Source organism: Pantherophis guttatus, chromosome 7, assembly GCF_059756535.1.
Source record: "Pantherophis guttatus breed Tessera chromosome 7, ASM5975653v1, whole genome shotgun sequence".
Taxonomy (NCBI): Eukaryota; Metazoa; Chordata; class Lepidosauria; order Squamata; family Colubridae; genus Pantherophis; species Pantherophis guttatus.
The window spans coordinates 18,106,537-18,121,457 of record NC_142069.1 but is presented as its reverse complement, the minus strand read 5'-3'; the positions used below and the strand labels follow the sequence as shown (position 1 = coordinate 18,121,457).

The 14,921-nt window shown below is 43.5% G+C and overlaps 1 protein-coding gene across 4 annotated transcripts in view; it reads left to right on the top strand.

Moving 5' to 3' along the window:
- The window catches only part of DDX11 (DEAD/H-box helicase 11), a 49,504-nt gene that overhangs the window by 12,787 nt on the left and 21,796 nt on the right, over positions 1-14,921 (top strand). For all 4 annotated transcript variants that reach the window (XR_015728850.1, XM_087873705.1, XM_034402751.2 and 1 more), the window contains 7 exons: positions 1,222-1,309; positions 4,715-4,920; positions 6,064-6,216; positions 7,999-8,045; positions 9,587-9,666; positions 11,963-12,007; positions 12,213-12,280. Coding sequence is in view for 3 of the 4 variants with exons in the window: in XM_087873705.1 (XP_087729831.1) it covers positions 1,222-1,309; positions 4,715-4,920; positions 6,064-6,216; positions 7,999-8,045; positions 9,587-9,666; positions 11,963-12,007; positions 12,213-12,280 (687 nt within the window). In the remaining variant the exon portion in view is untranslated. The remainder of the gene's footprint in view (positions 1-1,221; positions 1,310-4,714; positions 4,921-6,063; positions 6,217-7,998; positions 8,046-9,586; positions 9,667-11,962; positions 12,008-12,212; positions 12,281-14,921) is intronic.

Sequence of the window (14,921 nt, the reverse complement as noted above, 5' to 3'; positions counted from 1 at the left end):
TCCCCCCAGGGTGTGTCATCAGTCACATTTGCCAGTGGAGCAATTTCGCGGGTTGTAGAGACCACTCCCCTCTGGCCGCTGTAGGTAACCCTGAGATACAGCCTTGAGAACGATAAGTCTGGAATGCATCTGTCTTTGGCTGCTGTGCCATTTTGTCGGTTTCCCATCCCCCCTTGCTTATGGCAACTCGAGAGCAGGCCAGGGATGCTTTGCGAGTTGACAATATCATTTTTATTCCCACACAGTACACTTTCCCTCTGTTATCAGTCTGTATTATGAGGTGGGAATGCATACAAGGCAGAAGACTAATAATGCTTGACTAAGTGATGAAAGGGGAGATAAAAAGAACTCAATGTGGCTTTCCTTTGATAGTCCTCTGACTCAGGAGTTCTAAAATGCCAACCAAAAGAATAATTTTAAAAGTAATTTCAGGAACCTGAATTCAATGTAAGTATTCCGTGGCCAAACAATGCATCTTATTAGCAGCCTTGGAGACAATGCATTGTTTTCATGGTGAATTCTTATATTTGTGAATCTTTACAGCTTTTTTGGGTTGTTGAAAGAAATTTGCATTGTTTTCTCCTTGCCCAACTGTGATACTGAAGGGAACACAGTGAAATTTCTTTTCTATCACCTTTCTCTCTCTCTTCCCCCACCTCTCTCTTTCTCTCTCCTACCTTTATTATTTTTACAATAACCCAAGGTGGCAAACATATGCACCACACTTTACTACAATTTTTCCCACAACAACTTTGTAAATGGTGTTGTGTTGTGATAGATTGATTGGCCCACTGTCATCTTGGATGATTTTCCTGCCTATGGCGGGACTTGAACTCATGGTTTCCCAGTTTCTTTAAGCCTAGTGCCTTAAACCAGGAGTCCCCAACCCCCGAGCCGCGGCGTACTACTGGGCCATGAGCTGTTTGGAACCGGGGTTCCGAAGTGACAGGCAAACGTGCATGAATGTGTATCCCCACTTGTGCAAGCGGGCAAGCACATGCACTCCATTTGCATGAGTGGTGGGTGCACATGCAGGCCGCTTGTGCAAATGGAGCGGCATATGCACTTGCTGGCCACTCCTGCGGAACCATTCCCTCTTGCCTCCTCCATCCCCAGTCCTCAAAGCTGGAAAGGTTGGGGAACTCTGTCTTAACCCTTAGACCAAACTTTAATAACTGGTTTAATAACTGATCTCTGTTTGCACCTGTCAATTACTTTTAGAACTTATGTGTGAACGAGGAAGTGCGAGGCCTGGGACCTGTCCAGCTCATCAACGATCGTTGTATGGAGATGCAGAAGAATAAACGTGGTACGTCAAGGAGTCCTGACGGATCCATGTAATTACTTGGCTGAAGCCAAATAAATGGAGGCTGTGTGTGTTAAAGTGATGGGGGCGACAATCTTCAACAAGAGGGAACTGCAAAATACTTTATAGAGGCACTCCTTGACTTATGACTGTAATGGAGCCTGCCAACTACAGTCATAAGTTGTGATGGTCATAAAATGGGTCATCATACGACTGACCAATCTTTTTTTTTTTTTTTTTTGCAACAGTTGTTAAGCAAACAGTCAAAACTTTGGAACCAGGTCATAAGTATCTTGGGTGAGGTCCGTCGAAACTTTGTTGACTACCTGTACAGGAAGTCCTCGACTTACAACAGCTCATTTAGTGACCATTCGACCATTCAACGGCACTGGAAAAAGTGACTTACGACCGTTTTTCACACTTATGTCCTTTGTAGCATCCCCATGATCATGTGATCAAAATTCAGATGCTTGGCAACGGATTCATATTTATGACCGTTGCTGTGTCTCAAGGTCACGTGATCCTTTTTTTCAGCCTTCTGAAAGCAAAGTCAATGGAAAAGCCAGATTCACTTAACAACCGGATTACTAATTTACCAACTGCAGTGGTTCACTTAACGACTGTGGCAAGAAAGGTTGTAATATGGGGCAAAATTCACCTAACAGATGTCTCACTTAACAACAGAAATTTTGGGCTTAATTGTCATAAATCGAGGACTACCTGTAGTCTGGATTGCTCCTATTCAGCATTCCAACCAGCTAAGAACCTCGGTTGTGCGCTGGTTAGAGTGCAGTATTACAGGCTACTTCTGCTGCCTGCCGGCTGCCTGCAATTTGGCAGTTCAAATCTCACCAGGCTCAAGGTGGACTCGGCCTTCCATCCTTCTGAGATGGGTAAAATGAGGACCCGGATTGTTGGGGATATTATGCCGACTCTAAAACCACTTAGAGAGGGCTGTAAAGCACTGTGAAGTGGTATATAAGTCTAAGTGCTATTGCTAATTTCCTATTAGGGTATTTCACTTAGTTCTTTTCTTGGTTTTCGGTTTTTGTTTTCTTCAGCCCAACAGTAAATATTCCATGCCATCCATGCAGATGGTAGGACAGATATGGGGTTTATCCCGGTGGTGAAATCTAAAATTTGTTACTACCGGTTCTGTGGGTGTGGCTTGGTGGGTGGGGTGTAATGTGACTGAATGGGTGTGGCCATTTTTTTTTTTTTTTTACTTTTAAAACCATTTTTTCTATAACCTCTTCAGCGAAGAGGTTGTAAAAAAAATGCTTTCAAAAGGCTCTGATGATCCCAGCTGAGTTGCCTGATGGCAGAGGCTTTTTTAAAAAACGGTTTTTTTTCTTTTAAATGCCTCTGACGATCCCAGCTGAGCCGTGCGATCATCAGAGGCTTTTCTTTTTTTTTTAACTTTTAAAAGCATTTTTTCGGCCGAAGAGGTTGTAGAAAAAAATGCTTTTAAAAGTAAAAAAAAAAGCCTCTGATGATTGTGTGGCTCAGCTGGGCATGGGGGGCAGGGCAGGGATTTTTGCTACTGGTTCTCCGAACCACCTGCCTCCATCGCTACCGGATTGGGAGATCCGATCCGAACCGGGAGCATTTCACCCCTGGTTTATCCCAAGCTTTTTTCTTAGTAGTTTGCTAATGTTGGAATTTTTCTATACCTGTGGTATAGAGATGTGCAGACTATTTGGTGCTTGAAATATTATGGGTGAGCTGCTCTCTTTTGCTTACATTAGAGTCCAATTGGAGTCCTATAAGTAGCAGGAACCAGTAAGCAGTTGGTGGATGCTTGGATCCAAAAGGTGTAAAAGTTTCTCCAAAGTTCCTGTTTGGGGTTATGAAACTGGCTGTTTTCAACGTATTTAAAAATGCTCCTGAGTGTAAAACAGGCTGTTGCATTGAAAGAGATCTGTTTGGATGCAAAAACCTTTCCGAAATTCTTGGAACAGTCAATTTTTTTGTACTCAATACAGTAATTTCATGCTTGAAATGGAACGTTTTGTGCATGAACCAATTTGAATGGAAGCTTTTGTATGCCCTGAGGCACTGGTATTTGATCTCATGCAGTGTTAGGAGCACAGGAAAATATTTCTTTAAATTAGTTTTTTTAATTAGAAACCTGAAATCTCATGAGACCTTATGCAAGAACACCGTCCTTACGAGTCTTGTCTCACAATTCTAGCTTTCTTTTAGAGGTGGGGTGCCCTGACACCCCTTCATGTAGAGCAGTGTTTCTCAACCTTGGAAGCTTGAAGATGGGTGGACTTCAACTCCCAGAATCCCCCAGCCAGCAGCGCTGGCTGGGGGCTTCTGGGAGTTGAAGTCCACCCATCTTCAAGCTTCCAAGGTTGAGAAACACTGATGTAGAGAGTAATAATGATTGCATTATATTTAGCACTTCTTCAAAGGCGATCACAGTGACATGTATTGACTTTGGTTTTGATCAATCACCTCATATTTATGACAGTTGCAGTATCCTGGGGTCCTGGGATCACCTGACAAACAAAACGGGAAGCCAGGTTCACTTAACAACGGTGTTACTAGGAGCCGTAGTGGTGCAGTGGTTAAAATGCAGTATGGCAGGCTAATTCCGCTCACTGGCAGCGGTTCGATTCTCATCGGCTCAAGGTTGACTCAGCCTTCCATTCTCCGTGGTCGGTAAATGGAGGAGCAGATTGTTGGGGGAAATAGGTTGACTATGTAAACCGCTTAGAGAGGGATTGTAAAGTACCGTGAAGCGGTATATAAGTCTAAGTGCTATTGCCAACAATTGCACTGATTCATTTAACAACTGTGGCAAGAAAGGCCATAAAAGTTCACTTAACATCTGTCTCAGCAACAGAAAATTTGGGCTCAATTGTGGTCGCAAGTTGAAGAATTACCGGTACTGGAAAAAAGGACAAACAAACAAAAAAAGTGTGCATGATATCACAGAAACAGTGAGGCTGGTGGGATTTGTGGTGTAAAGAGTCAAACTCAAAGCCTGGGGGCCAGATTTGGCCCGTGTGGCCGCCCTGGAAATAGCGAAGGACTGGCCTGCTGTGTCTCTGCCAGTGAAAATGGAGCTCAGGAGGGTTGCAGGAGGCCATCGCAGTCAGAAACGGAGCTCAGGGGCCCATTTTCGGTGGCAGAGAGTTTGGGCCACCACAGGCGCTCCCGACATGAGTGATGTCGAGCTGGCCACGCCCACACTGGCCATGCTCCCCCCCCCGCCCCTCCAAGGTCAAACACAACCTTGACGTGGCCCTCAATGAAATTGAGTTTGACACCCCTGGTATAAAGCATACAATATCTCATTTGGGATTAAAGGATGGTCCTTGTACACCAATCACAATGCTGTCTTAACAATGCGCCGTATGGCTCTGAAAATTTTCCCCTCTGATGATTTGCCTTCAGAAAAGAATACAGGCGCAGAGACAACCGAGGGCAAGAAGAGACGTGTGAGCCGAACGGTGTGTCCATTTAACTCCTATGAGCCTCTGCAGCTGCTTCGGGATGAGGTGCTGGTAGAAGTGAAAGATATAGAGCAGCTGGTTTCTCTGGGAAAAGAAATGAAGGCCTGCCCTTATTATGGAAGCCGATACGCCATCCCAGCTGCTCAGGTAGATATTTGTGGATCTCCTCTTGAAGCTTTGCTGACGTCTGGAAACAGATGGCTTCGTTTCTTTGTGTGTAGCCTTGTACCCTTTCGCTAAATCACTGCGGGATGATTAGGCTGGTGCTTTTTCATGCCTCAAAAGGTTGATCAATTTTTTTGGGTTTTTTTTTTTTTTCAGTTTTCCTAGTTTTCCTCTTCTTTTGTAAATATTCTGTCCTTGGGACCTTTTACGTATTCTTTGGGATCACCTGGGTTTGCTTTGAAGTCATACACAATAGGAATTTAAATGGATTCTCAATTTTTAAGGAGCAAACTTCATATTTGCAAGCACGGTATGGTGTAGTGGTGAAAAGGGTGGATTATAGAACCGCTCCATGATAGAGATGGGTGGTCTATAAATATGATATGATATAAATATGAATATCACCTCAGGTTTTAATTTCATAATATTGTACTTTCATGGTTTATTTTTTATTCTGTTATACTAATTTTTAAAAATCATTTCCCCCAGAGTAGTCCCTGCAAAAAATTTAATAGATGATAGATAGATGATAGATAGATGGATGGATGGATGGATGGATGGATGGATGGATGGATGGATAGATAGATAGATACCGTATTTTTTGGAGTATAAGACGCACCTTAGTTTTTTGGGAGGAAGATGGATAGATAGATAGATAGATAGATAGATAGATAGATAGATAGATAGATTCAAAATGATCGTTAGCTAAGAAATAGGGTGATTTTGAATCCGTGATTATTTTCCTGGTTAGCCTACTTTGTAGACATGGAACAACATATGTCTTTTTGAACTCCTAGAAAAATTGTGAAATATAAAATCTAACAAATAAGATTGAATAAATAAGACCCAACTCACTCATAGTCTACATGTGAAAAGATATATCTATATATCTGTTTATATATGTTTTTCTTTCTTTTTTGTAGGTTTTATGTGTATGTCTCTTTAGCCAGGTTCTACCTACGTAAACCAAGATATTATGCAGCCCTAGTTCAGTGAAATCACAATTCACTATATATAGTTTATATATATATATATATATAAACAGATTTTCCAAAAATCTGTTCTGCAGATAAAGATCAGAGTGGTGGACTTCCCATTGAATGAATGCCTCTGTCTGTCCCGCAGTTGGTGGTGCTGCCATACCAAATGCTTCTGCATGAAGCTACCCGAAGGGCATCTGGGATCCAGCTGAAGGATCAGGTAGTGATAATTGATGAAGCTCACAATCTGATCGATACCATTGCTTCCATCCACAGTACTCAGGTGACCGGTTCGCAGGTGAGTCAGGCCTGAGGGCCTCTCTGCTACTACCTGTAGCTTTCTTGTTGTGGTCTCTGCCCATTGCCATCTGTGTCAGGCTTTTGTTAGAGACTGTAAATTACTCCCAGTCTCTGAGATAATAATAACTTTATTGTCATTGTACGTGTATACCCAGTATACCCATACAACGAAATTCACTTAACACCCAAAGACCAGGTCCAACAAACATAATAATCCCCAAACACACTCCCACCCACCACAAATTCCCCACCCTAAACCACCCAAACATCCACACAACAGACCAAGTGGATGTCCCTGAATACTGGTGTTCTGTCCCCACCCACACGCACACACACCAACAGACGTTCAAGAGTTAAAGACCAAACCAGCCGGCAAAATCCTTTTCCTTATGATAACGGAACTTGGCAACAACCTAGTGGCTGCCTGCCAAAAGTTTATTATTTACAAAGAGGAGAGATAACTTCTCCCCACTCCTGGTACATCAAAAGAAACAGCTCAATAATTACGGAGTCAGTCAAGTCCAGAGATAATCCAGCAAAAGTTTGGCAATGCAGAATGGCGTGGAAGCCTTTAGCTTTGTTCGTCACAAGGTTTAACTGGCCACCACGCTCCCTTTTATATCCTGTGGGGTGTGGTCCAGTGACTCAGCCTAATCTCGGGCATGCCTTTTCTTCTGTTGCGCGCGCTTATCTCTGCGACGCTGGCATGGATCCAGCCAAGACTCATTACCCTCATCACTGTCCATCTGTGGCTGCGTGGACGTGCTTGGCCCCGGCCCTATCTCTTGCCCTTCGGCGGACACTGAAGGCATTGCCAGAGAGGAGGGTCCTGGAGAGGGAGGCCTTGCCAACTCCTCTCCTTCACTCTCGGAGTCCTCTCCTGCCGATGACACAGGCTCAGGTAACGGAGCCACAACTGGTTAACATAAGCTTGGCATTCCACAAGGAATTCCATCAAAAGAAACATTGACCTACAACCAGCCTACGAACCCCTCAGAATTCAAATCAACCGCACAGCCAACCAACTCACACAACCCCTTCCCCCAACTAGCACTTCACCTCCCAATGACCCTCACTCGGTGTGACCTCCTCATCACAAGACCTATCATAAGAACCTCACTTGATGCAACCCACACCTGACCCATCATCACAAGACCCTCACCTAATGTGACCTCTCCATCACAAGACCTATCACAAGAACCTCACTTGATGCAACCCACACCTGACCCATCATCACAAGACCCTCACCTAATGTGACCTCTACATCACAAGACCTATCACAAGAACCTCACTTGATGCAACCCACACCTGACCCATCATCACAAAACCCTCACCTAATGTGACCTCTCCATCACAAGACCTATCACAAGAACCTCACTTGATGCAACCCACACCTGACCCATCATCACAAGACCCTCACCTGATGTGACCTCCCCATCACAAAACCTTTCAAAAGACCCTCACTTGGTGCAACCTATACCTGACCCATCACAAGACCCTCATTTGACGTGACTTCCCCATCACAAGACCTACTGACCACACCAAGCCCCAGAAGAACACTGACACTGATATTCCCTATAAACTCCATTGAAGATGTTACCTAGCCTGGTAATGAAACGTTTGGAAACCAACCCACAAGCTAGGAGAAGGAATCTCCATCCTAACACACGGAATTATGTCACTACATGTCTTGTTTGTGGGCTTCTCAGAAGCCTTTTGGGCAAAATCATGCTGGTCAGGATAGGCTTCAATATTGTCTTATGTTTTATATCCGTTTTAGCTGTGCCACGCCCACTCCCAGCTACTTCAGTACATGGAACGTTACAGGTGAGTGTTTGCGACTCGAGGTTCCGGTTTATGGAAATGTGAGTTGGCCACGTTTGCATACAACAGCAAATTGAGGTTTGCTACAAACTACCTGGCAATTTCTAACTTTCCACTCTTAGATAGACAGGAGGAGAAACACCCATAGCAAGTAGTTTTATGATCTAGATTGGACCTGCACAACATGTAGGTAGTCCTTGACATATGACCGCAATGGAGCCTGCCCAACGTGGTGGTGACTCAAGATGGTCATAAAATGGGTCAACCACACGACTGACCACAATTTTATGACCTTTTTTGTGGCAGTCATAAAGTGACTGTGACAGTCATTAAACTAATTAATAGTTGGCTATGGACCAGTTTTGCGAAAACTAAGTAAATGCTGATTTTTGCCCAAACTGTAATAAAACATAGTCATGTGACTGCAGGATGTTGCTAATGGTCGTACATGATTGGCTCTTTGGAACCAGGTCATAAGTACCTCCAGGAAGTTTTATATAGCTTCGAATGGTTGTTAAGCAAGCAGTCCTAAATGGAAGACCACCGATCTAGGCTAGAAATATAAAATACACGTGGTCCTCGTCTTACAGCCTTTCGTTTAGCGACCGTTCAAAGTTACAACAGCTCTGAAAAGCGACATGACTATTTCACATTTACGACCGTATGCAGTGTCCCCACGCTCAAGTGATCAAAATTCAGACGCTTGGAAACTGACTTGTGTTTATGATGGTTGCAGTGTCTCTGAGTCATATGATCCCCTGTTGCGACTTTCAGACAACTAAGTCAGTGGGAAAACCAGATTCACTTTACAGCTGTGTTATTAACTTAACAACTGAAGTGACTCATTTAACAACTGTGGCAAGAAAGGTTGCAAAATGGGGCAAAACTCACTCAATAACTGTTTTGCTTAGCCACAGAAATTTGGGGCTGAATTATGGTGGTAAATTGAGGACTACCTGTATAAATAAATCCATAAATATAGTCCGTGGCTCCATATAGCCTGCGAAACAGCCTTATGCAGCCTTCTGTTTTCTGAAAACTCAACAAAATCCATTGCCACTAAACATGACTGCTGCCACTTAGTTTTTTACAGTCATCTCTGCCCTAAAAGCGTGCTTGCCAACCCCTTCCAGTTCCTCCAGGTTTAACCAACGCTACCAGCTCCAGGATTGCTGCCATACCACCAACCACTATTTGGCATGCCAGTTATTCCTTTGTGACCCATCAGCATTTATAAGGTCTCCGTGTGTCTCAATCCCGTCCATTGAATTGTGTAGCTCTGGTCTAGACAGTGGGGAAGTTCTGATGCAAAACTTATCTTCTTAGACCTCTCATAGCAGAAAGTGGATTATTGATCCTTTTGGGGAAGAACCTCTATGGCAAAGATACTGAAATGCTGACCATTTTGGTATATAGCTGCATATGTTCTTTGTCCTTCACCATAATTCCCTCCATGGGCCATACCAGTTATATTCTTAAGTTCAGCTTGGCTGTCTTGCTTTGTGTTACCTTTGCACATTCATATATCATCTGATCTGTTTTAGGAAACGCTTGAAGGCCAAGAATTTGATGTACATTAAACAGATTTTGTTTTTGCTGGAGAAGTTTGTGGCTGTCTTAGGAGGTAAGAACAGAGTTCTGAGGATCATCTTTCCGATACTGGCTACCTTCTGCAAGGGAATGTATTGTGGCCTACCAGCAGCCAGTGGAGTTGGTGGCAGACTCAGACAGTGAGGAGGTTAGGGAGGAACATGGGCCAGTCCTGGAGTCTGGGGAAGGCTCTGATGTGGGCTCTACGTCGGAGGCAGAGATGGGGCCAGGGCCCGCCTGACAGTTGTCAGCTGCCTTCGGAGTTGGACATCAGTGGGGCAGAAGAACAGCTGGAGCCTGTTCCCAGTGTGCGCATACGCAGAGCTGCCAGGAGAACGGAACAGCTAAGGAACAAGGGTCAACTCAGGAGTAAACCCACAAGTGGACGGTGAATGGCCCCTCCAATAGGGAATAAAGAGGAGCGAAAGGGGAATAGAGTTGCAGGAGAATTAGTTTGCTTAATTGGTTCGTGACTCTCAGAGACTCCTTGCCAAGTTTTGAAGATATCGGCCTGGCAGCTCTCCAAGCCAGATAAGGTCTGTGACTGTAAATTCTCCCTTGAAAGACTTTGCTGGATGTGAATGAGAAGAATTCACAGTAACTTAATAAAAAGGGATTTTTGTCAGGACAAGTAGTCTGCTTCATGCTTTTGGGAAGCCTAGGTCAGAATAGAATGTCCTATCAAGCTCAATTCCATGGTTTATATGGCTGACTACATCAAAGAATGTAACATTAATTAATTTGACAGTATATGGACTGCAGGAATATCAGTCTGTCTTTAGGAAATGTAATAGATTCTTGAAAAACAAAACAGGGTTCCAGCAACCCCATTTCGTCTTCCCCCCCGCCCCCAAGCCAATCTTCTTTCGATCATTACCATCTTTAACTTCTCCGACGAGCCTTTGTCTCCTTCCATTTTTGCTCATCCCAAACAGAATAGATACAAGCACAAAGCAAATGAAGGATGAAATTCTGATTTTAAGCAATGCTGTAATGGAATTACTGCTTGCCTTCTGATGCCTGTTTTTCCCCAGGTGTATACTTCTGCTCTGGATAGATGCTTTATAATTGCATTAGTGTTGCATATTTACAGATCTTGCTACCAGCTTAATGTACTCAAAGTCTAAATTGCTTGTTTTAATTTTTTTTTTAAAATGCATGTACCAATGCAATAAATGTAATGACAAGCAAATTGGAAACTATTTGAAGTGTAAGTTTGAATTAACATAGCAGAAAAAGAATACTTCCCTCTTAGGGGATGACGTTATGTTAAAAACAAAAAAAAAGACTAAAATGTAAAAAGCCAGTGTTGTGGTTGTATAGTTGCTTACTGGCCAAAAGCCTACAGTTGATTTCTGCTATGTATTCTTTGACTGGATTCATATAACTTGCTTAACTAAGTCAGTTAAAAACCTAGTGCTTCATTTTTACAAGCGCTATGTTCTTTTTTATTTTTTCCCCCAAACTGGTCTTATGACTGTTTCCAACACTTAGAACCCCGAAGCAGCCCCACCAGTGGTGGGTTCCTCCTGGTTCGGCCCGGTTCGGCCGAGCCGGTAGCGGTGATGATATGACGTCACTGAACCGGTTCTCTTTGTTCGGGAGTTGGGCCCTCCTGCCCTCTCCCCCACATTATTCTTATCTTTTATTTGGCCCCGCCCCCAATCTATTCGCTGCCTCCCGAGTCCCAGCTGATCAGCTAAAAGGAAAAAAACTGTTTAAACTCTTGCCGCGGGGCTTCAAAGGGCCGCCCTACAGCTGATCAGTGTTAAAAGGCAGTGTGATAGTAGACCAGTGCACTCCAAAAACAAATGGGTAGACTGGTACAGCTCTGCAAGCAGTTAAAAGCCTGGTAGACCAGTACCTCTGCTAAATCCTAAAGAATTGTCACATTACCATCAAACCATACCCACAAAATAAGCCACACCCACAGAACCAATAGTAAAAAATTTTAGAACCCACCCCTGAGCCCCACAATCACATGATCAAAATTCAGATGCTTGGCAACTGACTCATATTTATGTATCCTGGGATCATGTGATCCCCTTTTGCAACATTCTGGTTAGCAAAAGTCAATAGGGAAGCCAGGTTCATTTAACAACCCTACTACTCTCTTAATACCTGCAGTGATTCACTTAGCAACTGTGGCCAGAAAGGTTATAAAGTGGGGAAAAACTCACTTCACAACTCTCTCACTTAGCAACAGACATTTGGGGCTCAATTGTGGCCGTAAGTTGAGGACTACCTGTGCACTAGAATTGTAGTTTAGCCAAATTGTCACATGGAAATAATTTCATAATCATTGTTGCTCTGCTTTTCATGTTCTCCAGGAAATGTGAATCAGAATCCAAATACGCAGAGCATACCAGAAGCAGGTAAGTTGTGGGTGTGATTCCAGAAAATGTGTAAATTGTCATGGTTTGGCCAGCATGGGGTTTAAGAAGATGATTGTACCGATTTGAAAAACTTTATCTGTTGCAAGCAAACCAGGTTTTTTTTGCTCCCCCCCTCCCTCCCTCCCTCTCTCTCTCTCTCCCCCCCTCCCTCCCCCCTCTCTTTCCCTCCTCCCCTCCCTCTCAGGAGTGCAGCTGAAATCCATCAATGACTTTCTGTTCCAGTGTCAAGTTGACAACATCAATCTCTTCAAGGTAAAGAACTGCCTGACTTGCACCAAAGTTTAAAATTTGGGAGGGAGCCAAAACTTAAGTTAGAGCTCCCAAAGAGGCGTTTCCTTTTTCTTTTTACACCCTGATCAGATTTTGCCTGGATTAGTTTTTTATTAATAGCTAAGACACACTTACTGTATATGTATAGGCAAAAAATCATAGTGTTGGAACTAAGGACATCTCTAGAAAATAATTTGGAAAAAGCAATTTGTCCATTGTGTGAATCCAGCATGTACGGCTGTTGATTAGCACAGTCTCTCTTTTTCTCAGGCTGCAGTACGAGCCTGAGAAATTTTCGCTTCCATTAAAACCTCACTCTCACTCTTGAAGAAATCTCAATATTTTTTTAGGCTGGTTTATAAGGCTGAAAAGAGATAGCAATACCGATGCTAATGAATAGCAGAATTGCTCTGGACCTGCTTGAGATCGGCAGCAAATGTGTTACTCTGCATACATACACAAACACACATATCATGTGTATAATATGAATGTAGAACATTCGTAAACTGGCCTGTATTTGTTTTACCTGGGTGACTTATCTATAAAGATGAGAGGGACAGTATTCCATCCTCGTTGTCTCAAAGCGACAACCCAACACTTCAAGAACTGGGATAGGTTATTTTAAACATTTCAGTTCTCCGGGATTATGATTCTTGTAATACCACATATTAGTCATGCTATTGTTGTGGCCCGTCAGCGGCCTGTGCACCTGGTAGCTGATTCCGACAGCGAGGAGGCTGGTGTGGTGTTGCGCCAGCAGCCTGTGCAGCTGGCGCTTGAGTCAGACAATGAGGAGGCTGGAGAAGATGTGGTGCCAGAGGCAAGGATTCAGCCAGGGCCTCCAGAACCTCCAGAAGCTCCCATAAGTGAAGAGGAAGGAGAGGAGGAGCCTCTTCTCAATGCACGGGCGCGCAGAGCTGCCAAAAGGCAGGAGTGGCTCCTCAGGAGGAAGTCTCCTCGAGAGTAAGGCTTGGGGCTAATTGGCCACTCCCTTAGCCTATTTAAGGAAGGACAATTTGCAGGGAACAACTTCGTTCACTCTCCTTCGCATCCTGATCTTAGTTCTCTTATCAGTTTCCTGCAAATTGCTTCTGAGCTTTCTGCCAATCATAGTAAGATTACGATGATTTATTCTTTGGATTTTGGTAGGCTGTTAAGAAAGTTGATTAACAGCCTTTGTTTGAAAAATTTAATTTAGTAAACTAAGGTTTGTACAGACTTTGTGTGTGCTGCATTCTTTGGGGTCGATAGCTGGGGCAGAACAGCTATCTACACTTTATGGAAGTTGTAATACAAAATATCCTGAACTGGTTTGCACCGAATGCCTTCTGATTATCTATACCTAGGACCATTCAAACTGCAAACTGCCAATAGGCAGTCTCATTGACCAATCATCCAGCCACTGTTCAAAATTAGGATGGGGCTGAACTAGGGAGACTTGGGCTAGGAGAAAACAATTGCGACAGATCCTCATAAATATGGCCGTTGCAGGGTCCCCACAGTCACATGAATTACAAGGTCCTGCAGTCACATGATTGCCACTGTCAGCTTTGAACAAGTAAGTCAATGGGGAAGCTGGCAGGAAATCACAAGTGGTGATCATGTGACTGCAGGATGTTGCAACTACACAGAATTCACCTAACAGCAGCAATCGGGACTGCCACAACTTCCATCTTAAATCAGTGCAATTATGTGACATTGCATTTTGCTTATGTTGCTTAGCAACAAAGTTGCTGGTCCATAGTTAAGCAAGGACTAAATTATTTACATGTTAGATTTCAGCTTAATTTTGAATATAGTTTTAAAAATGATTATTTTCTATCTGTACCTGAATAATCAAATCATCGTGGCTCCTTTAGTGCAACTTCTATTTGTTGGATGATCTTCTGGCCTGATTTTTGTTAGTTTAGGCCTTGTTAGCCTCCCCTCCCACCATGGAAATTGCCAGTCTGTAGGAAATGTACTGGTTCCACAAATGTCTATGGAGATTCTCAGTCATCCAGGTCATAGTTGTCCAAAGGTGTGTTTTTTTTTTATTAAAGAGGCAACTGGATTTTCTTTGTTTTTCTTTGAAGATGTTTCTCTTCTCATCCAAGAAGCTTCTTCAGCTCTGGAAGGAGCTTGAATGGAGCTTGGATGAGTTGAAGAAGCTTCTTGGATGAGAAGCGAAACGTCTTCAAAGAAAAACAAGAAAGTCCAGTTGCCTCTTGAATAAGCACCTTTGGAATACTGATTCCACAGTTTCAGAGTGAGTCCCAGGACAGAACTAACTTTGTATCATTTGTTGACTGATTGACCAAGTAACTAAACAGTTATCAGATATAATCTGCACAGTCTGGTTGCACTACAGGCCTTGAATCATTGCGGTGTCTTGAAAGCTGCCAGTTGACGGTGAGATGCCTGGATTATCAAGCAGACAGCTTGGATAGAAAGGGAAGAGAAAAATTAAGCAAAAGGATGCAAGGAAGATGGTCCTTTGAGTAATCTTTAGGACAGGGGTTAGCAACCTGCGGCTCTGGAGCCTCATGTGGCTCTTTCACCCCTCTACTGCGGCTCCCTGTCACTCAAAATATGTGTCACAACCACCAATGTGCGACACCCGCCGGCATGCGATTTATTGAGC